This window comes from Eschrichtius robustus, chromosome 6 (assembly GCF_028021215.1).
Source record: "Eschrichtius robustus isolate mEscRob2 chromosome 6, mEscRob2.pri, whole genome shotgun sequence".
NCBI lineage: Eukaryota > Metazoa > Chordata > Mammalia > Artiodactyla > Eschrichtiidae > Eschrichtius > Eschrichtius robustus.
Window position 1 is genome coordinate 7,970,080 of NC_090829.1, and position 26,660 is coordinate 7,996,739.

At 37.5% G+C, this 26,660-nt stretch overlaps 1 protein-coding gene across 1 annotated transcript in view; it reads right to left on the reverse strand.

Moving 5' to 3' along the window:
* Positions 1-26,660, reverse strand: part of KCNH8 (potassium voltage-gated channel subfamily H member 8) — a 392,473-nt gene that overhangs the window by 59,530 nt on the left and 306,283 nt on the right. Inside the window, exons 8-11 of the mRNA XM_068547302.1 lie at positions 26,442-26,639; positions 15,688-15,887; positions 14,559-14,808; positions 8,736-8,950 (exon numbers count right to left, since the gene is read on the reverse strand). Of these exons, the coding sequence (XP_068403403.1) occupies positions 8,736-8,950; positions 14,559-14,808; positions 15,688-15,887; positions 26,442-26,639 (863 nt within the window). The remainder of the gene's footprint in view (positions 1-8,735; positions 8,951-14,558; positions 14,809-15,687; positions 15,888-26,441; positions 26,640-26,660) is intronic.

The following is a 26,660-nucleotide window of genomic DNA, read 5'->3' on the forward strand; positions in this document are numbered from 1 at the left end:
GAATGCAGAGAATCTTGAAAGTTATGGTGAGAAGTCTGGATTTTATTAACAGTTCATGAGGATCCATTGAAATACTTTAAGCAACAGAATGACATGTTCCAAATTATATTTTGAAAAGGTTTCTCCTGTAGACTTGAGGAACTAGGGTGGGTAAGGGTTTAAGAAAAGAGGCAAGGATGGGTGCAAACAGTCTACACAGGGGATGCTCCCACATCCCACAAGGCCACTCCTTCAAGATACAGAAAGAAAAAAACCATTTGACAAAATTCTACATGCATTTATGATAAAAACTCTAGAAAAAGTAGATATAGAGGGAATGCACCTCAACATCATAAAGGCCATATATGACAAACCTACAGCTAACATCATACTCAATGGTGAAAAGCTGAAAGCTTTTCCTCTAAAATAAAGAACAAGACAAGAATTCCCAATCTCCTCTCTTTTATTCAACATAGTATCGGAAGTCCTAGCTATAGCAATTAGTCAAGAAAAAGAAAAAAGTCATCCAAATTAAAGAGGAAGAAGTAAAACTGTCACTATTTACAGATGATATGATAGTATGTATGTATATATTTACAGATATATGATACTGCATATAGAAACACCCCAAAAAATCTATTAGAACTAATAAATGAATTAATTAAAGTTGCAGGATACAAAATTAATATCCAGAAATCTATTGTGTTCCTACACATTAATAACAAACTATCAGAAAGAGAAATAAAGAAAACAATCCCATTTATAATTGCAACAAAGAGAATAAAATACTTAGGAATACATTTAACCAAGGAGGCAAAGGACCTGTATTCTGAAAAGTATAAGACATTGAAGAAAGAAATTGAAGATGACACAAACAAATGGAAAATTATGCCATGCTTATGGATTGGAAGAATCAATATCGTTAAAATATTCATACTACATAAAGCAATCTGCACATTCAATGCAATCTCTACCAGAATACCAATGGCACTTTTCACAAAACTAGAACAAATAATCCCCCAATTGTTTTGGAACCACAAAAGAGCACAAAAAACCAAAGTAATTTTGAGAAAGAAGAACAAAGCTGAAGGTATCAGGATCCTAGACTTGAAACTATGCTACAGAGCTAGTAATCAAAGAGTATGGTACTGGCACAAAAACAGACACAAAGCTCAATGGCATAGAAGAGAGAGCTGAGAGATAAACCCACACTTATATGGTCAATTAATCTATGACAAAGGAGGGAAGATTATTCAATGTGGAAAAAGTCTCTTTAATAAATGGTGTTGGGAAAACTGGACAGCTACTTGCAAAGGAATGAAATTGAACCACTTTCTCACACCATATACAAAAATAAACTCAAAACAGACTAAAGGTTTAAATGTAAGACCTGAAACCATAGAACTCCTAGAAGAAAACATAGGCAGGAACTTCTTTGACATTGGTCTTAGCAAAATTTTTTTGGATATGACTCCTCAGGTAGAGGAAACAAAAGCAAAAAAACCCAAATGGGACTACATCATACTAAGAAGCTTTTACACGGGGAGGAAACTACCAACAAAACAAAAAGGCAACCTACTGAATGGGAGAAGGTATTTGTAAACGATATATCCAACAAGTGGTTGATACCAAAATATATAAAGAACTCATACAACTCAGTATCAAAAAACCAAATAACCCAGTTAAAAAATGGGCAGAAGACCTAAATAGACTTTTTTCCAAAGAAGACATACAGATGGTCAACAGGCCCATGAAAAGATGCTCAATATCACTAATCATCAGGGAAACGCAAATGAGCTATCACCTCACACCTTTAAGTATGGTTATCATAAAAGAGACGATAAATAACAGGTGCTGGCAAGGATGTGGAGAAAAGGGAACCCTTGTGTGCTGTTGGTGGAAATGTAAATTAATGTAGTCACTACAGAAAACAGTGTGGAAGTTCCTCAAAAGCTTAAAATAGAAATACCATGTGATCCAACAATTCCAATTCTGAGTAGTTATCTGAAGAAAATGAAAACACTAATTTGAAAAGATGTATGCACCCCCATGTTCACTGCAGCACTATTTACTATAACCAAGACATGGAAACACTCTAGGTATCCATCGATATATGAATGGATAAAAGAAGATGTGGTATACTATACAATGGAATATTACTCAGCCATAAAAATAATAAAATCCTGGCACTTGCAGCAGCATGGATGAACCTGGAGAGTATTATGCTAAGTGAAATAAGTCAGACAGAGAAAAACACGTACTGTATGATTTCACTTATATGTGGAAACTAAAAGACAAAAGAACAAACAAAACAGAATAAAACAGAAACAAACTGGTGATTGTCAGAGGGGAGAGGGTTGGGAGGGGTGGAATGAAATAGGTGAAGGGGATTAAGAGGTAAAAACTTCTGACTAGTGAAAAAAAAAAAACTGGCTACAAAATAAATAAGTCACAGGGATGTAACATACACATAGGGAATACAGTCAATAATATTGTAACAACTTCGTATGGTGCTAGATGGCAACTGGATTTATTGTGGTGATCATTTTATAAGATCTAAAAATATTGAATCACTATGTTGTACATCTTAATCTAATCTAATATTGTTTGTTAATTATAACTCAATTTAAAGAAAAAGAGTAGAGACAGGGAGAACTATTACATCGCTTCTCTTTTGTCATGGTCAGGGAGATATGTCTCAGTACCTACCTGCCCACCCTCCCACCCCATACACACCCCACAGGCTGGTGAGAGCAAGTTGACTCTCCCATTAGCATGAAACTTTTACATTTAATTATGTTTAATATATAGGTGTGATCTGATGTATATGACCACTCTGGAAAGTTTTCCATTAATTATGTCTATAAATGTGCTTGTTTCACTCGAGAGTCAAGACTGGAGTGCGTCGTTTTGTAACTACACTATTGAAATATGGGGCTTGGTGTGTAGACAGAGTGTGTGTTGATGGGGGGTTTGGGGTACTGTGATGAAGCTTGAGGTTCTGAGCAGCTACGGGTCAGCACCATAAATCACCCACATACCATCAAATACATCAAAACTGGAGGAAAGCTGCTAAAAGTGGGTGCTCCTCACAGGCTCCCTTGTCTCTGTTCAGGAACCTTCTCTGAAATTTGGTGTAACCTCTTGTGCTGTAGTGGAGGTGGCATTTCAAAGACCTTCACCCAGAGGTCACTGACACTCAGGAACCTAGGGAAATATCTCTCCCTTTACTAAAGAGGTGGGGAGAGTGAAGGAGGAGACTTTATTTTTTATGCTGATCAGATTATATAAAAATAATGGAAAACTAAGGGAAAAAAATGAGGTAACCAACACAATTAAACTGTAATAGGTTTCCAATCAAAAAATGGGCAGAAGACCTAAATAGACATTTCTCCAAAGACATACTGATGGCCAATAGGCACATGAAAAGATACTCAACATTGCTACTTATTAGAGAAATGCAAATCAAAACTACAAAGAGGTTTCACCTCACACTGGTCAGAATGGCTATCATCAAAAAGCCTACAAATAATAAATGCTGGAGAGGGTGTGGAGAAAAGGGAACCCTCCTACACTGTTGGTGGGAATGTAAATTGGTGCAGCCACTGTGGAGAACAGTAGGGAGGTTCCTTTAAAAACAGAGTTGCCATACAATCCAGCAATCCCACTCCTGGGCATATATCCGGAAAGGATGAAAACTCTAACTCAAAAAAATACATGCACCCCAATGTTTATAGCAGTACTATTTACAATAGCCAAGACATGGAAGCAACCTAAATGTCCATCAACAGAGAAATGGTTAAAGAAGATGTGGTACATATACACAGTGGAATATTACTCAGCCATAAAAAAGAACGAAATAATGCCATTTGCAGCAACATGGATGATCCTAGAGATTATCATATTAAATGAAGTAAATTAAAGACAAATACCATATGATATCACTTGTATGTGGAATCTAAAAAAATGATACAAATGAATTTATTTACAAAACAGAAACAGACTCACAGACACAGAAAACAAACTATGATTACCAAAGGGGAAAGGGAAGAGGGATAAATTAGGAGTTTGGGATTAACATATACACACTACTATATACAAAATAGATAAACAAGACCTACTGTAGAGCACAGGGAACTATACTGAATATTTTGTAAATAACCTGTAATGGAAAACAATCTGAAAAAGAATACATATATAAATGTATAACTGAATCACTTTGCTATATACTTGAAACACTGTAAATCAACTATGCTTCAGTAAAAAAAATGACCAAAAAAATTTAATAGGTTTCATTGAGTAACCCCTGTTAAGGTAAAACCAGAGAATTTATCACCTTTTTCCGACAACCATTGCCATTTGCTGCTTCACAACCTCACCAGCAAGTCAGATTCCACGATGTGCAAACCCAGAACATATCTACACATAACCATAGCAATATCTGACCTTCAGTGTCTTAGCACTATTAATTTTTGAAAACATATTTTAGATACTCTTCCATCACTATTTATCTCAAATTCAAAATTCTTATGTTAAGGCAAACTGAATTTCACAACCAACAACAGATGGGTCTGTGCTAAAATCAATTTTATAGGGTTTACCATGAGAAGCTGTGAAGCAAATTTCTTAGCATCTCCATAGACAGAAATAGCTAAATTAATCTATGTCGTTATTGGGGTCATCCAGGAGATATAAATAAGGGCAAACACAGAGAATACACTGAGTGCATAAAACTTCTAATTAGCATGAGATCAAAATAGTACTGGCTAGCTTTTTCACAAACTTAGAAAATATTTTACACATTTTAATTAGTTTTCCTGTGGGAATTGGGTGAGCTACTATTCTAAAGATACGTAATTTATCAGAGTTCTAGAGTCACAGCTTACGGTTACATGCATACCTTTTGACTATTTCTTAAAATGCTTTTTTGGTCTTTATTTCAAAATGGGTTGATTATCAGTCTCCTCTTTATCCAGATGTTCTGGTAATGTTCTCTGTCACCTGATAGTTTATAAGCTACTTGGGATAGAAGGTGATATCCAGAAGGCAAAATTAGAAAGACACAAGGCAATCAAACGGAGAGAGTTAAGCTAATATGTGTCAGAAACAATGGGGAATTTGTGGATGAAGGGAGAGGATCAAGAGAGGAGAGGAGGTGAGAGCAAGAATAAAGGGCTGAACAATGGGGCAGGGCGGCCACAGGAGTTTTAAGAATAAGGATATAGAGTGAAGTCACATTTATACTGTTTGCATTTCCATCATGCAAATGTTCCTCCTTCTAGAACTCATTGGTCAACCTTTCACACAGGCTTCAACCCACCAGAAACCCTGTGTGATTGGATATTTTTGTTTGCACGTGTGTGGGAATTAAGGAGGGGGCTGGGTTCCACACTGGTCTGACACCAGAGTTGCTGAGCAGAGAGCAGGAATCCATGACCACAGGTAATCGTCAGAATATAAGCTCCTCCCAAAGTCACAGTATCCTTAGAAATAGCACAAGACTTCTCCCCCGGGGTATGAAATTATGGGTCAGCGTGGTCCAAATTTACCTTTAGAAGGTATAGCATCCCAGGATCTTGGATATAATGTAAATAGAACTTCTGAGTGATACAAGATGAGGAAACACAAAATATAGAGCGATAAGGGTCCCAGAGGTAAGCACCAGTTCCCATTAGCCCTTAAAATGTAGCTTAGAAGGAGTCCTCTGTAAAGAAACAAGACTTTTGGTTTCAGCCACAATGAAACAGCTTATATTGAACTAAAAAACAATTATAGATCTGGACAAAATACATAAAATAACGGTTTGAAAGCCCTGGAGAGCAAGCAACTTAGGTCAGACTTGAAGGGGCTGTGCTGCCTGGGAAAAGGGAAGCCCATCAGTGTGAAGACCATGTTTATATAGGTGTTTTCCTGAGGGAATCGGCTGTTTCAGTGTGAGGCGGAAGAGGAAGGAGCAGTCTTCCTGGCCGAGGACGTTTAGGTGTACCAAACCACCTGGGATTTGATGAGTAAACCCCAGAGAGGAGGTCACTGCATCAATGGGGCCCTTGAGGCATCAGCCAGCTCCCCATTTGAGCCTACACAGGGTGATGCTCCAAGAAACCAGGTGATTTCCGTAACCACGTGATGTTCAGGAGATGCAGGCTGGAATTCAAGGCCTGCCAAATTGGAGGAGCCTTGGTGAACATCCAAGGATGTTAGCTGAGATCCTGAAAAACATCATGTCTTAGGAGTGAGCGCTATACCACCAGATTAAGGGCAACACTGAAACAGATCAGCCTAACAGAGCTGAAGAGGAACTGTGGGCAGGATGAAAGTGATTTGCTGGTACTCTACCTGCCTGCCAAAAGAAACGATAACCCTATTTGGAGGAAAATAATGTGAGCACTTTTTCATAAACAACATCTACAATGAAACAAAATCATGATATCTGCTAAAAAAAAAATGGGTGGGGGCCAAATAACCAAAACAAACAAACAAACAAACAACAACAACAAAAAAACACACACAAGAGAAATAACAGATAATGAAAATAGTCTCATCGGCAATTCAGACATTGGAGTTTTAAAATCACTACGATTAATGTTTCAGCAAAGAGAAGAAGAAGATAAAAAATGGATTAAAGGTAAGAATCCTTAAAAGTAACCAAATAAGAAGAAACTAGGGGTTGAGATCCCATATTTTCCATTTGTCTATGCTGAGGAATGTTGGCTATTTCTCTCTTCCCTCATTTCTTTTTCCCTTTTTGGTGACTTCGATGCCCTAACTCACCTCCACTCTTCAAAAACAGCTGTCACATTACGCTGTCGTGGAGAGCACAAAAGGCAACTATAGTCGTAGACCTCGATTTATTGAAAGGGAAGACAAGAAGAGTGTCTTCAAGAAGAAGAGACAACAGAGGACTTCCCTGGTGGCACAGTGGTTAAGAATCCGCCTGCCAATGCAGGGGACATGGGTTCGAGTCCTGGTCCGGGAAGATCCCACATGCCACAGAGCAACTAAGCCCGTAAGCCACAACTACTGAGCCCACGTGCTGCAACCACTGAAGCTGGCGCGCCTAGAGCCCGTGCTCCACAACAAGAGAAGCCACCGGAATGAGAAGCCCGCGCACCACAGTGAAGAGTTGCCCCCGCTCGCCGCAACTAGAGAAAGCCTGTGCGCAGCAACGAAGACCCAACGCAGCCAAAAATAAATAAATAAATAAATAAGAGACAACATGACTACGAGTTTACAGATTTTAAAATGACAGACACCTGTGCCCATACTCTGTCCCTGCCACCTACAAGTTTGTGTGACCTCACACATGTTACTTAACCATTCTGCATCTGTTTTCTGTCCTGTAAAACCTAGTTGACACTCACCTTCAACAGTGGCTTTAAGCACTAAATGAGATGTTTCACACAGGCAGAGTACTTAGCACAAATAGGTTTGCAATAAATATTGATACCTCCTCTGCTGCTTGAAGCACACATTCAAAAGTGGTAATCTTGGGGCTTCCCTGGTGGCGCAGTGGTTGAGAATCTGCCTGCCAATGCAGGGGACACGGGTTCAATCCCTGGTCCAGGAAGACCCCACACGCCGCAGAGCAACTAAGCCCGTGAGCCACAACTACTGAGCCTGCGCGTCTGGAGCCTGTGCTCCGCAACAAGAGAGGCCACGATGGTGAGAGGCCCGTGCACCGCGATGAAGAGTGGCCCCTGCTTGCTGCAACTACAGAAAGCCCTCGCACAGAAACGAAGACCCAACCCAGCCAAAAATAAATAAATAAATAAATAAAATTTAAAAAAAAATGGTAATCTTGAACGTCAGAAAGGGATACCATCTACATACTGTCTGCCATTTGATATCCTCCACCAAGATGAAGTCATACGCAATTTGGGTTCGTTCTTTACCTTTCAAGTGGAGAATACCGATGACGAACAAAATGTCCCCACAAGTGGGTTAGTCAAAACAAGAGCTTCGTTTCTTAAACCCTTAGGGAAAAATCGACTATAGCAGATATCTGGGACAAAGCTCAAGGCAGCAGATCAAGGCTTCTGTTCATAGAGAATGCTCTGCGTACGTGCTCTGGCTTGCCTTTCAACAATCATCCCTATTAAATCATTGGTCTCTCTGACACATCTAATGAAGTCATGTTCATGAGCAGCTTAATCACGGGATGCAGTTTGGTACATATTTTGACAGGAAAGCTGTTTGTATAAACTGAAACATGCAGCAAATATATAATTTCAGAAAATGTTCATTATGCTTTCAGCGTGACAATCTTTGGCTTGAATCCTTCCGTGCATATTTAGTCATTTTAAGATAGGCTGTTTTGAGTACCGGTTAACAAATAAAAAGATATTCTTAAGCAAAATGCATGTCAAGCCAGTGGAGTAGTGAATAATTACACACACAGCAAACTCTGCACCACATACTCTATCCAGAAATCTTTCAGTTCGGGAGAAGTCACACATCTCTAGCTGAATATTATATGTCCCTGAAATTGATTCTGGCTATAAGCACATGAAAATAAACAAGAAAGAAACTGAATTAAGAGAAGTCATCCGTAAATAATACTTTCCTAAAATGTTGATAACAAGCTCCAGGTTTGACTTGTAGCTAATTATCTAACTGCTCAATTAGTAACTGAACAGCCCTACCTTATCTGCTCAGAGACTTTTTGAAGTGAAGTCAGGACATGTGCCTTTCCTGTTATAAATGATCTCCAGGCCCCGTGTGTTTGGGTCTCAGCACTAATTAGAAGTGAGACTTACATCACTCTCGTGACCTTCTCGAAGGTTGTATGTGAGGTCATGCTGAATGTCTTCCATAAATTTGTGAGCATATTCTGGGTAAAGGTCCAGCACTTCAAAGAGTCCTTTGAGGATAATGCACTGGAGATCACAGTAGGTTAGCGCCTTCACATCCGCATTGGTCTTGATCACTTGGTCCTTAATTGATAGATTAGCTCCAATTAAATCCCCTTTCCCTTGAAACAGTGAAAAAAAGAGACATGTAGCTTTAATGAAAAGCAAGCTTGGGACTGGTAACTTTGTTTGATTTACAGGCTTCATTTCTCTGAAATTACACTGAAAGAGAAGAGGAACCTTTATCTGGGGCAGGGTTTCTCAGCCTCAGCAGTGTTGAGATTTGGGGCCTGATCATTCTTTGCTGGCAGGGGGAGCATTCCGTACGGGGTAGAATGTTTAGCAGCATTTCACATCATCCGTTCCCAGAGATGACACCCAAAATATCTGCAGGCATTGCCAAATGTGCCTTGGCAATCAAACTTGTCCCCAGTTGAGAAAACTGGTCTAGAGAATAAAGCCTAGGAGCCTGAGAGTTAGGAATTGTAGGTCATACATGGGCTCCAGACAGGTCCCTCACAGGATTTGATAAATGACTTTAGACAAAGCAGTTGACATTTTTCGTCACAGTTGCTTTAACCATTCAAGGGAAACAATAATGGCTCAGTTTCTCTGACTGTAAAAATGCTCCAGGATTCTGAGGTTTAGACCATCAAGAAGTATATTAATCATTTTGATTCTAGCACTTTGGACAATAATATAAGCATCACCATCTAATATACTCAGGTTGTTTTATTTATCTCTGAACATATCTACAAGACAGGAGGGGGGGCGTGGAGGAGGAGAGTTGAGAGGCAGAGGCAACTACTGGGCATTACAGACCATGAAATCTACTGCATAAAAATGCAAAATACAAGTCATAGTTTTAATGTTCTGTGACAGTGTAAAAATCCCATTTTCTCCAGCAACAAAGAAAGTGAATAAATAAAAACTATGAGCTCTTCCACTGTGGGGAGAGATAATCTAACACTACTTTATTCACATTTTCTGTGTCCCACCCCACAGCCAACACCTCTGATCTTTTGTCCGTAACACCTCTGTCGATCAGTCTTAGGCTACACTTCACCTGTCTGGGAACTATCTTACTTCCTCGAGTTTGCTGATTAGATAATATTGGACAAGTTATTTGAATCTTTAAAATCTTAAAATTGATTCGAATCAGTTTAACCTGGCAGATGGGTGAGCATAATTGTAATTACTAACAAAGAGCTGATTGCAGCTTCAGTTTATTTTAGACAGATCCATTAATTCACTCAGCGTCCATGTGAGAAATCTGCAAGAAAATCCATTCAATTCTCAGACAAACTTAGGTTAAAAGCTGAGGTAATATGACCAAGTTCACAAAGGACGCTGGCATTGGATTCAAGGCTCCAACTTAGGAGTTTCCACTTTGTCTTTGCTTTGTCCTCAAGTATCATCATGCCTATAAATAAATAAAATAAATTTTATTTATTTATATATTTTTATGGCCGCTTTGTTTCATTTCATAGGGAACCAACAACCACTAATTGACCAACCAAAAACCACCAAGCAAATAATATCTTTGGAATGTTATAGAACAAATTGCCCTGTCCATTATCATTCAATTAGTTTTTTAACTTTGAAACTTTTATTTTTTACTGTGCCCAGAATTTCTGGAAGCAAAGTCTCTGGCATGCAGCAGGCTTCAATAAAAGTCTGTTTTATTGAATTTGACAGTAAAAGGAGATGTGCCACATCAACTATGAATACCTGAGATGTTCATAAATATTTGTGACAGATCAAAACATTTTAAATTATTCTAGGTATTATCTTTGAATTAAAACCTTGAAATTGAACCTATTTGGCAGAAGAAAAAAGACTAAAATCTATATTTATAGAAACTAAGAGAATAAACAGCCACATAGTGCTGAAGAATTCAAGTTTGATTTATTGTTGTCACCAATCCTGCTAAACTTGGAAATTTTTTTTCTTGCATGTTTTGTTAGAAATCTAAATTGCTGCTCAAAAACTCAAAGTTGGATACTGATGCAAGATGTAAATATAGCCAGGATGGACTGAATACAGCAAATTTTCAAATTTTGTATATCTGAGGAGAATTTACCATGATGCACCATGTTGCCACGGTGAGAATTCACATTTTCTGTTAAGCAACTGGTGTTTGGAAAAACTTTAGGGTCATCATACTTTCATACCTGGTGATTTCGGCCACAATGACTCCAGCATCTTGCTAAACTTGGCATCTTAGAAAGAATTCTAGTTTATTTATTTATTCAATGGATAATTATGGACCACTGACATGTGTGCCAGACCTCAGCTGGAGCCTGGTCCTCACCCTCACTAATTTTATGATTTTGTGGATTACTCACTACCTAAATTTAGAGCCTAGATCTAAGTTTCTTAATTACACTGGGTTTCAGTATCCTTATTTCTAAAAGAAAAGAAGATATTTATGGTCCCTTAGAGTCTCTATTATTCAGAATTCCATTACTGATATTTGCTAATCATTATTCTTCCATTGGGCAAAAAAACGTTGATGGGATGCATGTGCAAACCATCCTGGTTAGAGCTATAACTTATGTTTGATTATAATTAGGTAGACTAATGCCATCTGTGAAGAGTGCATTTATCCGTGCTTTGTCATCTTCTTTTAAATCACGATAAAGAAAGTGTTCAATTACCAGGACATGAAATGAATGTGTATAAGGCAGACAAATTCTATCCCTGGAAAAATCCCTGCCTCTGTGTCAACTGCCTACCCAAAAAGCATCAGATTAAGAATGCTTTCAAGAATTGATAGGACGACGGGATTGTTTGAATAAATTATGGCTTGACAGCTGTTTGGTGATACTTTTCCCCTACGACATTATGTATTAATTATTTTGTTGGCAGAGTGAACATGTACTAAATATCTATATTTTAAGCCATGTGCTTAAGTTTATCAAAGTCAGTATTGATTTAAATTGGCCCATAAGATAATATTACCCTAGGGGAAGTAAAATAGTCAATCTCCGTTGAAATAATGTTAACCACAGAGAGAAAATATTACTAATTTATTATCTTTGGGTTTAGTCCCAATATAACATAGGCGTGTTTCAAATGGTCATGTCCATTTTTGAGAGATATATGGTAGCAGCAAAGATGGGAAAACGTTAATTACAGGAAGCTCAATTTATGGAGGAAATGCGGGCCAGAAGCACAAGGCAATGAACTAATAAGTCTTTTAGTTGTTAGTAGAATTTTTTAAAAATAAGAAAATCCAATGGAATTGTGTATTACAAACAATAGTATTTACATACAAGCCATCAAATTTGTACCTATCGTGACATAGTATCAGGGATGATGCCTTCGTATTCCATTCCTAGAACTGTTGCTAGTTACCAAATTTAAAAATTCACCACAATTATGGAAAAACCCACATTACATACATTTAAAAATAGTGCATTTATTTGCTTACATGTATATCAAACCATAAGCTGCTAGAAAAATAACTAAATACCCTTTAATTTTATTTATTTTATTTTAAATTAATTTTTATGGGAGTATAGTTAATTTACTATGTTGTGTTAGTTTCTGCTGTACGGAAAAGTGAATCAGTTATACATATACATATATCCACTCATCTTTAGATTCTATTCCCATATAGGTCATCACAGAGTATTGAGTACAGTTCCCCGTGCTATACAGTAGGTTATTAGTTATCTATTTTATATATAGTAGTGTGTATATGTCAATCCCAATCTCCCAATTTATCCCTCCACCACCTTTCCCCCTTGGTAACCATAAATTTATTTTCTACATCTGTGACTCTATTTCTGTTTTGTAAATAAGTTCATTTGTACCATTTTTTGAGATTCCACATATAAGCGATATCATATATTTGTCTTTGTCTGACTTACTTCAATCAGTATGACAATCTCTAGGTCCATCCATGTCACTGTAAATGGCACTAAATGCCCTTTTAAAAGCAGACTGTGTCAATGGACAGACTATAAAACTGATAGTGGTACTAAGGAAACCCACAGGTAAAGAAAGGTTTTTGAAGCAAATTTAAAGATGATTGTCACTTTTAATTTTGAATAAAAAATGATAGAATGACTGATCTTTAACTTCACAGAGTTGAGAAGTGGGCAGGAAGAGTGTTAAATTCTCCTCTTGAAAAACACACACATACAGAGTCTCACTCTCCCACTGATAATGAGCTGGCCACACTGAGGATAAATACGCTCTTTTAGTTGCTCTTCCATGCCTTTCTATTAAGGAGAAAAACATAAGGGGGTGAATCAAGAATTGAGCCCAAACTTTGGAAGGCAAACCCTACCTTTCATCTGGGATGTGGTAAACTGAAGTCAATGGGAAGCAATGGAAAGCATTCTTCCATTTGGTATTTTACCCCTTGCTACCCCCATCTCTGCACCTCTAACTGGGGATAATCATAGCAACCTAATAGGGTTGCAAGATTTGAATTGGATAATGGACGTACAACACCCAGCTCACATTAGGGAATCAATCAATATTAGTTCTCTTCTCTCTTCCCAAATATAACCTATCTTGAAGCTTACTAGCTAAAATCCAGAGACTGCAGACTTAACAATGATCATATAGAATAAAAGGCATTGTTCAGAGGTGGAAAGAACACTGGATACAGAGTCTGAAGACCTAGGTTAGCTTTGACTTCGGAAAAATGAGAAAATACCTCTCTTATCTGTCTCTTTGTGTTAGGAAAACGTAACTAAGGTCCCACATGTGAAAATACTTTGTAAAGGGTTGGATTGTCCACAGATATTAGGTTCTTAAATATGAAAATTAAAAATAAATGAAAAGTGCTGCATTAGCCACTTTTAATTTAACACAAATTCTGAACATTATCATTCTACACTGGTGTTCAAAATATATCGTTTAGACCAGTACCTAATTTATTCGTAGGCCCTCAAGAAATAATAGTTGAATAAATAAATGAACAAACAGATAAACAAATGAAAGTGATTTTTAGAAGAGGTACACATAAAATTGCAGATAGCAATTTTTCTACATTAACCCTGCATGTCATCTTTTGTCAGCTGACATTTACATTTCAACGAACACCAATTATGTCTTAATAGTTGGAGTCAACTTTGTGGTACAAAATATTCACAAATTGTCCTATGAATTTTTGAGGGAGTGAAAAAAGCCTATCATCACCTTGACAGAATTGAGTTAATGATTGCTATGATTGCTATGAGAGCTTATTCTCAATACGAAATCATTTTTTGTGCAATTTCTAGCACAGATAAAACAATTTTCAATGTTCTTCTCTGAATTGATTCTCCACAAAAATGCAGAAATGCCCTCTGAAAACTGACCAGCTGTTTCACCAAGAGGCAGACTATATCATAATTTATAATCTGGCTTTAGGAATCAGAAAGAACTGTGTTCATTCTCTTGCTATGTTATTTGGGACAAATTAAGTTAACTAAGATACGATATATTCACTTGTAAAGTGGGGATAATATTTACACCACTGGATTTTTAACAAGAATCAAAACATGTGTTGGATATAACACTTAGCACAGTGCAAACTCAATATATGGCATAACAATTAATAATAATAATAAAAACTAATAATAATAATTTGGCAAATTAAACCCATACCCTGAATCCACATATTCATCCCTAATTTTCCTTCTCTCAATCACAGTTTTTCCTCCCATTTCATCTCCTTAATTTATGCTCCAGAGTAAAATTTCATGAAGCTTTTCAACTCAGACATACCAAGAATCGCCAGCACCATGCTGTCTTTCAGAACTTCCATGGAGCCCGAGCATACAAAGTAGATGGCCTGCAAAGCATCTCCCTGACGCAGCAGATACTCCCCTGGAGCACAGAAGGAGGTTTTGATGTGTAGGGACAGAGACCTGAGGCAGCCCCGGCTGGCACACTCAAAAAGGGACAACTGTAAGATTTCCTTGTTCAGGTGCATGGTGATGTCAGAACGAAGCTCATCTGGAAAATCTTTCAAAAGCTGTCAGAGAAGATGAAAGAGGGAAGCAAGTTGGGGTCAGTCTTGCGTAATTGATTGACTATAAGACCACAGGAAGTTTTTCCCACTGTTTGACCAACCACAGTACAGAAGAGCAAATATACATATGAATAATCCTGGAGAGATTTTTCCATGACTGTGACCCTGGTTGTGTGCTCCTAAATAATCAGCTGTTAATAAGTCTGGAGAAATAGAATAAATTAATAAAAGACTCTAGAATGAAACATATAGTTCCTTGTGACTTGCTTCTCACAAAGACACCTACTCAGGACAGAAGATATGGAATTTGGACCCTTTAGTGTTTCCTCTGCTGTCATGACCATCTGAAGAGAGGAAAAAACAAATAATCACTTAAAAATATTGATGACTGGTTTCGTTGGGGGGGTTGGTGGAATGGTTGCTTGATTTTATAGGATAACTTTTCTACAGTGGAGGTCTGCGGTGTTTCTGGATGTCCAAAGATAACATGTTTGCTGAAAAGCCATTTCTTTTTTTTTTTTACTTTGTTTCTTTTAAAGGTAAACATTAACTTGATTAATCTAATATTCCATGATTCCATCATTCAACTGTCATAAGAATTGGTTCCTTCAAAGAGGGTCAATGAGAATGAAAATAAGTCTGCCTGATTGACCAAAGTAGCAAGTTACTGTAAAACACAGGCCAATCCAAAGTGACATTGTAAAAACATAAGCCAGAGCAGATGAAAGAAGATGTATTGAGGTCATGAGAGACTAAAAATAAAGAGATAAAGAAGGTGGTAGGTGTGTATTTCCCTTTTGAGACCTGCATTAGAGCACTTTGCTTTTACCTTAGAATACGTGCTTTCTGCCTGAAAATGTCAACATGAGAAATGCACATTACCTCATTGGAATCTATTCCATTGTTGACTGACCAGGTTGTTTGGAAATATTCAAGCATCCTCTGCTTGAGCTGCTGGGGCAGGTGATGGACACGTATGAAGTCCTTTAGATCCTTGGTTCTAGTGTGATAGAGGGACCATCTGGAATACATCCTCTGTATGATCGCCGTCACGTTTCCAAACACCAAGGCATGCATCAAGGCTAGAGAAAACAACACGGCATATAATGGGAGAAAAATAGGATGGAGGGGCTTCCTCCTTATGTATAAATGTACAGTCTATATATCCTGAATCAGCAGAGTACACGTAGCTGGCCACGTTGACACAGCTATTTTGAAACAGGCTTTTTGCTGCAGCTGCAGTGCCACAGGGTGCATCCTGATGTAGTCATTTCGATTCCACGTGGCTTGATCAGAGTAAAAATACCTTTTAAAAATACTCAGTAATAAGAACAATAGACCACTTTGACCCACACTTAATCTGTTAGCCGCCATCCTGGCTATGACAAACTTTGATTTTTGTACTCTATTCACATCTGTATTATTTTAATCGTTGGGTATAACTGTGTAGGTATGATGAAATGGTTTTAATAATTTCATAGAATAAGCTATCAAATTAGGGCTTAATAGTTATTTTTATTATAATAACAAATACATTTCAAAAGTAAGTCTATAATACAAATCTGGTTAGCCTTTATGAGAATATTAGTCTCTTCCCCAAAGCCATCATTTAAAATTAGTTTTAGGATATTAAATATGACACGTTTCTACTAATAAAGGTACTGAAAAAGGTGTTAGAAATGTAATTGAGGATTTCCTGGGCAATCTGAAGACAAGATAACACCACCCCAGCTCTCTAGTCACTTTGATTTTAAGGGACATAGATATTAGAAATCCTGAGACCATTCAAGAAACAAAGAATTCAGATATTCTGCTTAGATTCCTCGCCGCCCTTCTGAGAAGAGCCGGGTGGTAGACGAACATGTGACTCCTGTTTCAATGAGATTTCTTGGTCAGTCTTCCCCTCCCAAAAGCACCACCAGAGTGTAATGAGAAAGCAGGCTTTGTTCACCAGAATTCCAGAGTGGGTGGGGACTAGGGATGGATTTTCTCCTGGAAAAACATAGAGTGAGCAAGCAGATGGACTTCACTTCCCAAGGAGCCACCTGCTGTGGGGAGTGGTCAAGTATCTCAAAGTCAGAAAAGATGTGAGGATTTGGCACTAAACAGTAGTTGTTGGTCAAACAACGGGAATGGCCTAGCAGACACCAGCAAGGAGCCCGAGAAAGCCTTGGACCCACCTGGGTTTGTGAAACTGGGAAAGAGAAAGACCCAAGTGTGCCCACACTTATGGACAGATCAACTCTCTGTGATATTCAGATTTCAGCCCTGATCCCCATGGGACTGGCAAGGAGGTAAGAAGCTCAGGGGTTGGGTGAAATCACTGGTTTCAGCAGTTTTCAGTTAAAAAAAAAAAAAAAAGACTAAAAATGTCTAGTTTTTCTATTAAGACCTATCATAAACGTCCCTGTGCCCAAATCTCAATGTCCAAGGAACTATGTTAAAACTTTCTTAGCACCAGAATTGATAATTAGGGCAAATGTGTCGACCTGTTGTTACATCCATCCTCCTGAATATTTCAAGATAGCAACCCGAATTCTTTCTTTCGGTTACATTTACCAGAAATTATCAACTTTTGTCATACTAATTTCAGCCTAATCTAACACTGGAGTTAAAATTCTTTATCAGGTTATACATCATCATTTCTCTATGGAAAATATGGTCACCATGCCAGTAAAGTCACCCCATAATAAAGAAGGCCTCAATATTTTGGAGAAGTTACTAGAATAGGGTTAAACTTAGGGTCTATATACAGGAGGCAATATAATGTTGCAGAGGAAATATGGACTTCGGAATCAGACACCACTAGATTTAAATTCTGGCTTTACCACTTCTAATTTTGTAAACCAGGAGAGATATGTAATTCCCTTGCGTGGTTTCCTTATATGTAAATGGGCATAACAGTACCTTACTCATAGAGTTATTTCAGGATTTAAAGAGTTAAAATATCTTTTTTAAAGTGCCTTTAATTGTGTGTGGGTGCTCAATTTATGTTAATTTTTCCCATGAAAGTGAAAAGTGCTATGAATTTCCAGGATGCTCAGTGGTGTAAAATATGCGGGAGAAACCCAGATTTAAGGTTTTCCAGGAACCTGTCAAATAATTGAGTGGTTCTTTGTGGAAATAACTTCTTGATGGAGGAAATTCAAGAAATAGTCAAGAAATGCCTTCTACATGCAAGCACACGTAGGTGCAGATTCTTCCTAAGTGTTCAAAAATGAAATGTCTTCCAAAGGGTGAAAAATATCCCAAGAAAAACGTATATTGCTTAACAACTAAATGTTGAACGCTTATTGGCAGGTTCTAAGTAGAGGCTCATTCTTCTGTATGGTTTTAGAAGCACAACAGTTCTGCCGCTTAAATATTTTATTTGAAAGGGGAGACCTCTATTTATGATAAACACTCAGCAAAGAAAAGAACTGATTCTGCTCCAAGTTGAAGGAATTAAACACCGATTTCAGGCTTTGTTAATATACTTATGGGCTCAGTGTTTGGAAGCCTCACCATCTGTAGAAAGTACGTAGTAATAATCATTTATGGCGATTAAACTGAGTACTGAGAACAATTTTATTTCATTTATTTTAACACTGCTTTCCTTAATTATGTGTATGATTTTAACTTTGCTTAATTATAATGTCTGTAAGGCACTTAAGAGAAGTAATATGTTCAGATCACTTAGCGTCCTAATTGTACATTATCAATAAAAAGAATTACTGGATTCATTGTAGCATTCATAAGTGTTGTTGGAAAGCCCTAGTCTATGTCTGAGTCATCATAATTTCAAAGTCTCATTTCAGCATAGGAAAATACTTCTAATTTAAGTAGTTCAAAAAATACAACGCTAGCTCTCGTAGTTTTTCAGTTTTCCAAAGTTATTATTGCCTCTCTGTCACTGGCTATCATTTTCACACTGGCGAAGAGTGTTTGTGACTGTCAGACCAAATCATTCCATCTACTATGAAATTTTGACTGAAGAACTTCTATATCCAGGTCAGTCTGGAAATTATCCTTCACTTTTCCTTTTTATTCCTAGCAAATTTGATGTATATAATTCTTAAAGTAGCATGCTAGGCCTGCTACTGAGTCTGTGGGAGGTTCTTTTTCTTTGCGGAGGAGTTTTGTATAGAATGCATTTTTGTAAAAGATCATGTTAATATCAGGTTTTCAGAGGAGGCTCAACACTCAGGATCTGACATAAAAGTAAACAGACCTCAAATGAAAATGCATTCTTATAGGTTGCCTGGCTTTCTCTTTCCCTTTTTTCTTTATCTTTCCTTTCCTTCCCCCCCCTTTTCCCCTCCTCCTTCCTTCTCTCTCTCTCTCTCCCTCCCCACCACTTCTTTCTTTGGATTTTGGGCAACCTTGCTGTCCTGAGATCATCATTTCTGATTTCTTTAGTCAACTACTTTGCAGTGCCTTCAGAGTCTACAGAGGAACTGTGCTCTCCTGCTATAAAAGGAGACCAGAGCTCAGGCTCTGGGTAACCTTAGCTGCCCTACTCTTCTCTCTCACCGACTTATTGCCCTGGAATTTTCCAGTCCTTGCTATAAGTACACTGGGTTGTGAGTGGCAGATGGCAGGGAGAACAGAGAGTGAGAACAATTTCCTAAATGATGACTTGAAATGGCAGTGTAAAGACACCTTAAAAACAGCGAATTTGTGGGTCCAATAAAATCACGTCAGGGTAGTATTTATAGGATAAGAGGACCCAAGGAAAGCCTTGGCTGTTAAGAGTTTCACTCTACCTCTTCCATGGCAACAATGCCTCATTTAAACTGGACATGTCCTGAGTGATGAGTCCTCTTCACTAGAAAGCTACATCTAACCTCTGAGGCTGAGGTGATGGTCCCAACACTTGGGGCTCAGTCATCAGGCAGCCATTAATAAATATGAGAGAGGAATTTTAAAAGACATGGGAAAATGTTCTCAATATATTTTGTTTGGTGACAAAAATGATATGTGTAGTTGATATAAATCTCTTAGAAAATAGGGGAATAAATGTATGAAAAGACTGAAAAGAATATCCTTTGGTGATGGGATTATATGTAATTTTATTTTTATGTAGATTTTCCAGTTCTTTCGAAATGTACATTATAATAGGAAAAGTTAAAATGGAAAAAGAAAGAACATCATCTGCCTGAGTACCTATTTCCATTACTCAACTGTGAACTCCTCGAAGGAAAGCATCATATCTTAGTCATCTTTGTTTCCCTAGCATCTAGCACAGTGCCTGGCATAATTTTAGTGTGCCATAAATATTTATGGAACCAAAATGAACCTCTGGCAGTTTGATAATTTCTTTAAAAAGTTTTATAATCATAAGCAAGTAGCTTGGAAAATTTAGGAACAGTTCAGTCCCAAGCCCTTCCCATCATCCCCATCCCACTCTCCAAAGGCAAACTTTCAAAATTATTTCTTTTAGGTCTTCTTCTGATTACCACCAATATTTTAGATCATCAGATTTCACTTCTACTGCTTAACTTATCATATTAAGACAAAACCTAAAAAGCAACTTGACATGAAAAGTGAGAACTCAGCTCACTGCTATTCACTTTCTCATCCCACACCTGATAGTTATATTACTATTTTTAGCTCATCTATTATCATTTTACAAACTAAAATTAGTATCAAAGACACACATTGAGAAGATTACACAAATAGTAAATGTATAGTTCATTTCTCAAAGTGAACAGATCCATGGAATCACCTCCAGATGAATAAACGTGATATTATCAGCACCCAGGGCTGCCTGGTGTCCCACACAGTCACCAACCAGCACCCTCACCAAAGGTAACTGCAGCTATGAGTTATACAGCAATCAATAAGTTTTGCCTACTTTTGAACCTTCTTTAAACAAAATCATACAGTGCGTACTTATTTGTGTCTTTCTTCTCTGCTCAGCATTGAGTTTGTAAGATTTATCCATGTGGTAACATAACAGTTCATTCATTCTCATTACTGTATGGTACTTTATTGAATAATTATTTCATAATTTACTTATTTATTCTCCTATTAGTGAGCATTTCCACTTTGAAATTTTTGCAGTAATGCTTCCACGTTATGTCTTTTGATGTGAATATATGTGATTTTTTGTTGGATATACACTCACAAATGGAATTGTTGAGGCACAGAATACAGATATGTTCAAACTTGGTAAATACTGACAAAACTCTTGTACCAACTGACACTCACATCAACAGTATAGGAGAAGTCAAGATGTTCTTTATCCTCTCAAACAATTAGGGTTATTAGTGTTTTTAATATACCATTCTGGTGAATGCAAATGTTATCTAATTTTGATCTTAATTTGCATATCCTACATGAATGATGTTGAGCACCTTTTTTTTTTATATGTTTATCATCTATTCAAGTAAGAAAATCTATTTTTGAAGTGCTTTTTGAAAATTTTAATGCGTTTTTTAGTTCTCTGCTCTTAGTGATTTGTTAGAGTTCTTTATATATAATAGATAAGAGTCTTTTGTCAGATACCTGTTTGCAAATATCTTCTATCCTGTGGCTTGCTGCTTCACGTTCTTAATAATGTCTTTTGATAAACAGAAGTTCTGAAGTTCAATTTATCAATCTTTCCTTTATGGATAGGGCTTTCTGAGTCATGCTTAAGAAATCTTTGCCAAACCCAAGGTCATGAAAATACTTTCTTATGTTAGCTTTTAGAAGCTTTATTGTTTTCCCTTACACAATTAGATCAAAATTCATCTGGAATTAATTTCAACTTAGTTTTAAGAGGGGTCAAGGCTGTTTTTCAACATGTATATTTATATATATTTGACTCAGCAATGTTTATTGAAAGTATCATCTTCTCCCCCTTGTGTTACAGTATCACCAGTGTCATAAATAAAGTGACCATATGTTTACGGGCAGGTTTTTCCACGCTCTTCAATTCCATTGGCCTATTTATCTATTCCTGAGCCAAAACCATACTATCTTAATGACTGTGACTTTATCACGCATCATGATATCTGCAGCATAAATATTCCAATTTTGTTCTTCTTTATGCTTGCTTACAATCATCTTAGTTCTGCTGTTCCTCTAATTTTTAGAAACATCTTGCCAATTTTCAAACAGGCACATATATACAGGCAAACACACATCTACTGGGTTTTTTAAATTGAGACTGCATTGACTCTTTAGGTTAATTTGAATAAAACTGGTATGTTGGGCTTCGCTGGTGGCGCAGTGGTTGAGAATCTGCCTGCCAATGCAGGGGACACGGGTTCGAGCCCTGGTCTGGGAAGATCCCACATGCCTTGGAGCAACTGGGCCCGTGAGCCACAATTACTGAGCCTGCGTGTCTGGGCCTGTGCTCCGCAACAAGAGAGGCCGCGATAGTGAGAGGCGTGGCGCGGGCACCGCGATGAAGAGTGGCCCCCGCTTGCCACAAGTAGAGAAAGCTCTCGCAAAGAAACGAAAGACCCAACACAGCCATAAATAAATAAATAAATTAATTTAAAAAAAAAAAAAAACTGGTATGTTTACAATACTAAGTCTTAAAACCATCACCATTGTATATCCTTCCATTATTTTAAACTATTTGTAAATTTTCTAACGTTTTATACTTTTCTGTATAATAGTATTGCACATTAAAAAAAATTTTTTTTGATGTGCACCATTTTTTTTAAGTCTTTATTGAATTTGTTACAATATTGCTTCTGTTTTATGTTTTGGTTTTTTGGCTGCAAGGCATGTGGGATCTTAGCTCCCCAACTAGGGATTGAACCTGCACCCCTGCATTGGAAGGTAAAGTCTTAGCCACCGGACTGCCAGGGAAGTCCCAGTGTTGCACATTTTAAAACATTTATTCCTGTGTATTTGATGTTTTTATAATTTTTAAAATATTATATTGTTTAATTTTTTGTTACTAATATATAGAAATACAATTGATTTTTTCATATTGACTTTATATCCATCAGCCTTACTAAATTCACTTATTAATTCTAATAGTTGTTTGAAGCTTTTAGGATTCCTTCTTTGGTTTGGGTGTTCTCAAAGTTTATACAGATTTATCTAGGTATGGATTTTTTTTTCATTACTTTTGCTTAATCTCTTTGATAGTTTTAAATATGTTTCCCATAAATCAGTGGTGTGTACACTCATTAATTACAGATGCTCACGTGGAAGCTTTCCCTTCCCCCTCCTCCTCCTCACTCAGCTTGTGAGTGCCTCTGCCCTGGATAATTATCTGGGGTTCTTACACTCACCTGCAACATTTAATACCACTCCTGCCTGCTTTTGTAGTAAATATTGCATCCCTGTCATTAGTAATTTCATCGGCCTTGTGTGGGGATTCCTGATAAGATAACTTAGCGTTGATTCCATGGTAATGCATACTTTAAATTAAAAAAATAAATTATTTGTATACATTTATAGAAATTAAAAAATAAAGTCAATTTGCAGTATACAATGAAATGGATATTTTACAAAAAGTTTTCTAGGTCTTAGTGAATCCGGGCATTTAAACTCACTAAACTTCTGCTGCCTTACATCTAAATTGGGGTGTTAATAACCTCTAATTCATGGAGTTACGAGAATTAAATGAACAAAGTGTTCAATATTGCGAGCTCTTATGATTAGTTCTCAAAATTATGCCAGTAATTTGTTAACTAGGAAATATTAAAATGAAGGCATCATTTCTCTTAGCCCAGGGTAATTGTCACAATAATAGAGTTATTTCCCACAGACACAGATTCGTGAAGCTTTAATTAATAAATCTGCGTTACTCAGATGCCATTTGCCATTCAAAACCAATGGTTTCCTAAGTGCTGCTCAAGTCACCTAAATGCTTTAATGCCATTTCCAAATGAGTGCTGGTTTTGCACCAGGATAATTTGCTCAATAAATATTTACCAAGTGATAAAGTGGCATTATCTGATTATTTCCCATATCTTTTGGCTTTGTGACCAGCTTAGCTTCTACTCACAATGAATAGCAGGGAATAATAATATCCTTAACAATTTCTGATTCAGGACCACTTACACTATAGTTAGTGAATCAACAGGAAATAAGCTCAATTAGCTAACATATTCTTCCAATGTCAAATTAGTAGGTTAAGCCTTGAGCATTTGAGCATTTCCAAAAATTTCCATCAGGAGTAGAAGAAACATGGGCAAATATCAAATAAATATAGAGTGTGTCTGTTTGCAAAATGCCTGTCATTCTGCTAGGCTGAAAGATGGGCCATCAAGGACAGCAGCAATTATATAAGCCATAATACTGGGTATAAAATCACCACCACGGGATTGGCACATTGCAGCTCTTTAGAAAACGAGAATTCCTGTTCTCTGCTCCCTAGGCTGTTACTGCTCTACATCGGCCAAAACCCTCTTCCAAGTGCTGCAGTCCCAGCATGCTACCTCAGCAACTCTGCCTTTCCAAGAAATTCTCCTAATCCCTGGCCCTGTTTCTCACTGCTTCTCAATTTCCTAACTGATTTGGCACTTAGCATTTACTGCCTGGTATTGTTAAAACTCTTTCCACATATTTCTTCCAAGGTGATCCTAAACTTCTCGAGGGAAAGATTGCCTTTATGCTGCTCTGGTTTCATGGTAGGCTGGATGACTCATTGCTTGAAGTCCCACATAATCAGTTCACATCTATGCAAGGAAGTTGGTAGAAACCATCTTCTATAATAAGGTTCAAACCTCAAAGTGATATCTGGGACTAAGGTCATTAAGAGAACATGATAATCTCAATTAACATACACACACTACTATATATAAAATAGGTAATCAACAAGGACCTGCGGTATAGCACAGGGAGCTCTACTCAATATTCTGTAATAACCTATATGGGGAAAGAATCTGAAAAAGAATGGATATATGTAGATGTATAACTGAATCAGTTAGCTGTACATCTGCAACTAACACAACATTGTAAATCACCTATACTCTAATATAGAACAAAAATTAAATTAAAAAAAAAGAGAACATGACATAACAAGCTTTTGAGGGAATACGGTGGGGCAGAAAGTACTCATAGAACTCTGGCTTAAGAATATTTACTCAATCCAGGTAGATGTCCACATCTCCATGAGAACAGCTTTATAATTCAACATGTTTCCATTTACGTATTTAATGACAGAAGTAAGTAATCACCTGGGTTCCAAACTTGCCTCTTTACTTACTGGTTGTATGGCATTGAAAATGTTACTTTATTTCTGCAAGGTTTAGATTTGTCGTCTGAAAAATGTGGGTAATAAAGACATCAATCCTGTCAGTTAGGAGGTTCAGAAAAGAGAAATGAAACTAAATATTTCATCTGGGGGAATTTATTATAAAGAACTGTTTTCCCTGATGTTGGAGTGTTGAATGATCAGAAGGGGAGTCTAGATAGAGATAATGTGAGTGTGATAGCTGCAGGAAGGAGCTTCTGCCCTTGGAGCTGGATGAACAAAGAGAAGAAGTGGGGTTATCAGCAGCGAGGAGCCCAGAGGAGAAGCTATGGGAGCCACGAGGAGTCGGGGCTCTGACTTTGGATGCAGGGGTACCTCCAGCAGGTGCAGGTATCTCTGAGAAAGCCCAATGAGGCTGCTTCTGAAAGTGCCTGAAGAGGCTGAAGGCTGGAACCACTTGCAGCTGTCTGAGGTGGCCTGCCACTCAAGGTACACTGCACCCATCAGAACCCGGAAGTTCCTTCTCCCCTCCTCCTGCCTCCAGTCTCCCTCTGGCGCCCCCTATTGGGAGAAGTGACTGATGGCAGCTGGCAAAGATGAATAAGATTTGCGGAGTCCAAACCCCAGCAATACAAAGCGGAGTACAGACGCTGGGTTTGAAGCTCAGACGTAATAGCATAATAACTTCTCTATTTGTTAAATGGGATAATAATGGTGCCGAACTCATAGATTTGCCTTCAGAATTGCTTGAGGTATTGTACTGAAGCATTCAGCACAGAGAATGGAACATAACCGCAATTAATAAAGGTTAAATATTTATTATTATTGTAATCGTGTTTGTTGCTTTTGTTTTAACTAAGTTATCTATCAAACATCCTTAATTTACTATAGTAGTATTAATAAAATTTGATAACACTCACCTGTTTGGAGCTATAAAATGGCATTTCAAATGTATACCTGTGATTCAGACTCATGTAACTCACAAACACTAAAGGTAAACAGCATGTTAGGAAGCAGAGTGCCTGACCTTTCAAAATCAACCATCAGATACATATACACACCACTACATATAAGATAGATAACCAACAAGGACCTACTGTATAGCACTGGGAACTATAATCAATATTCGGTAATAAACTATAAGGGAACAAATCTGAAAAAGTATATATATAACTGAATCACTGTGCTGTACACCTGAAACTAACACAAAATTGTAAATCAACAGTACTTCTATTAAAAACATATATATATATATATAAAATCAACCATCAGGTAAATGGTTATTTCTTCATCTGTCAGAACATGGAATTCTTGACATCATAGACTTTCATTGCTAAGCTACATGTATATATAACTGTTGGTCACTGATTTCCTAATTAGTGCTTTTAGACTCTTCCAATGTAAACCAATCTACCCTGTATTGGGTTTTAGGACAGAGGGAACATAACAGCAACCATTTGGCAGACACTTGTTCCTTCTCTTGGTCTAAAGGAAGAATATTCCTTACCACCAATCAGCATGGTGCAGATGGAAAAGATCTTTTCTGCATCTGTATTAGCAGAGACATTCCCAAACCCAACGCTGGTGAGGCTGCTGAGTGTGAAGTACAGAGCGGCAATATAGGCACTTCGGATCGACGGCCCCCCCAGAGTATTGTTACCATAGTATGGAGATTCCAGTCTCTTTCCCAACTCATGAAGCCAACCTGCAATGGAAAAAAAATGAG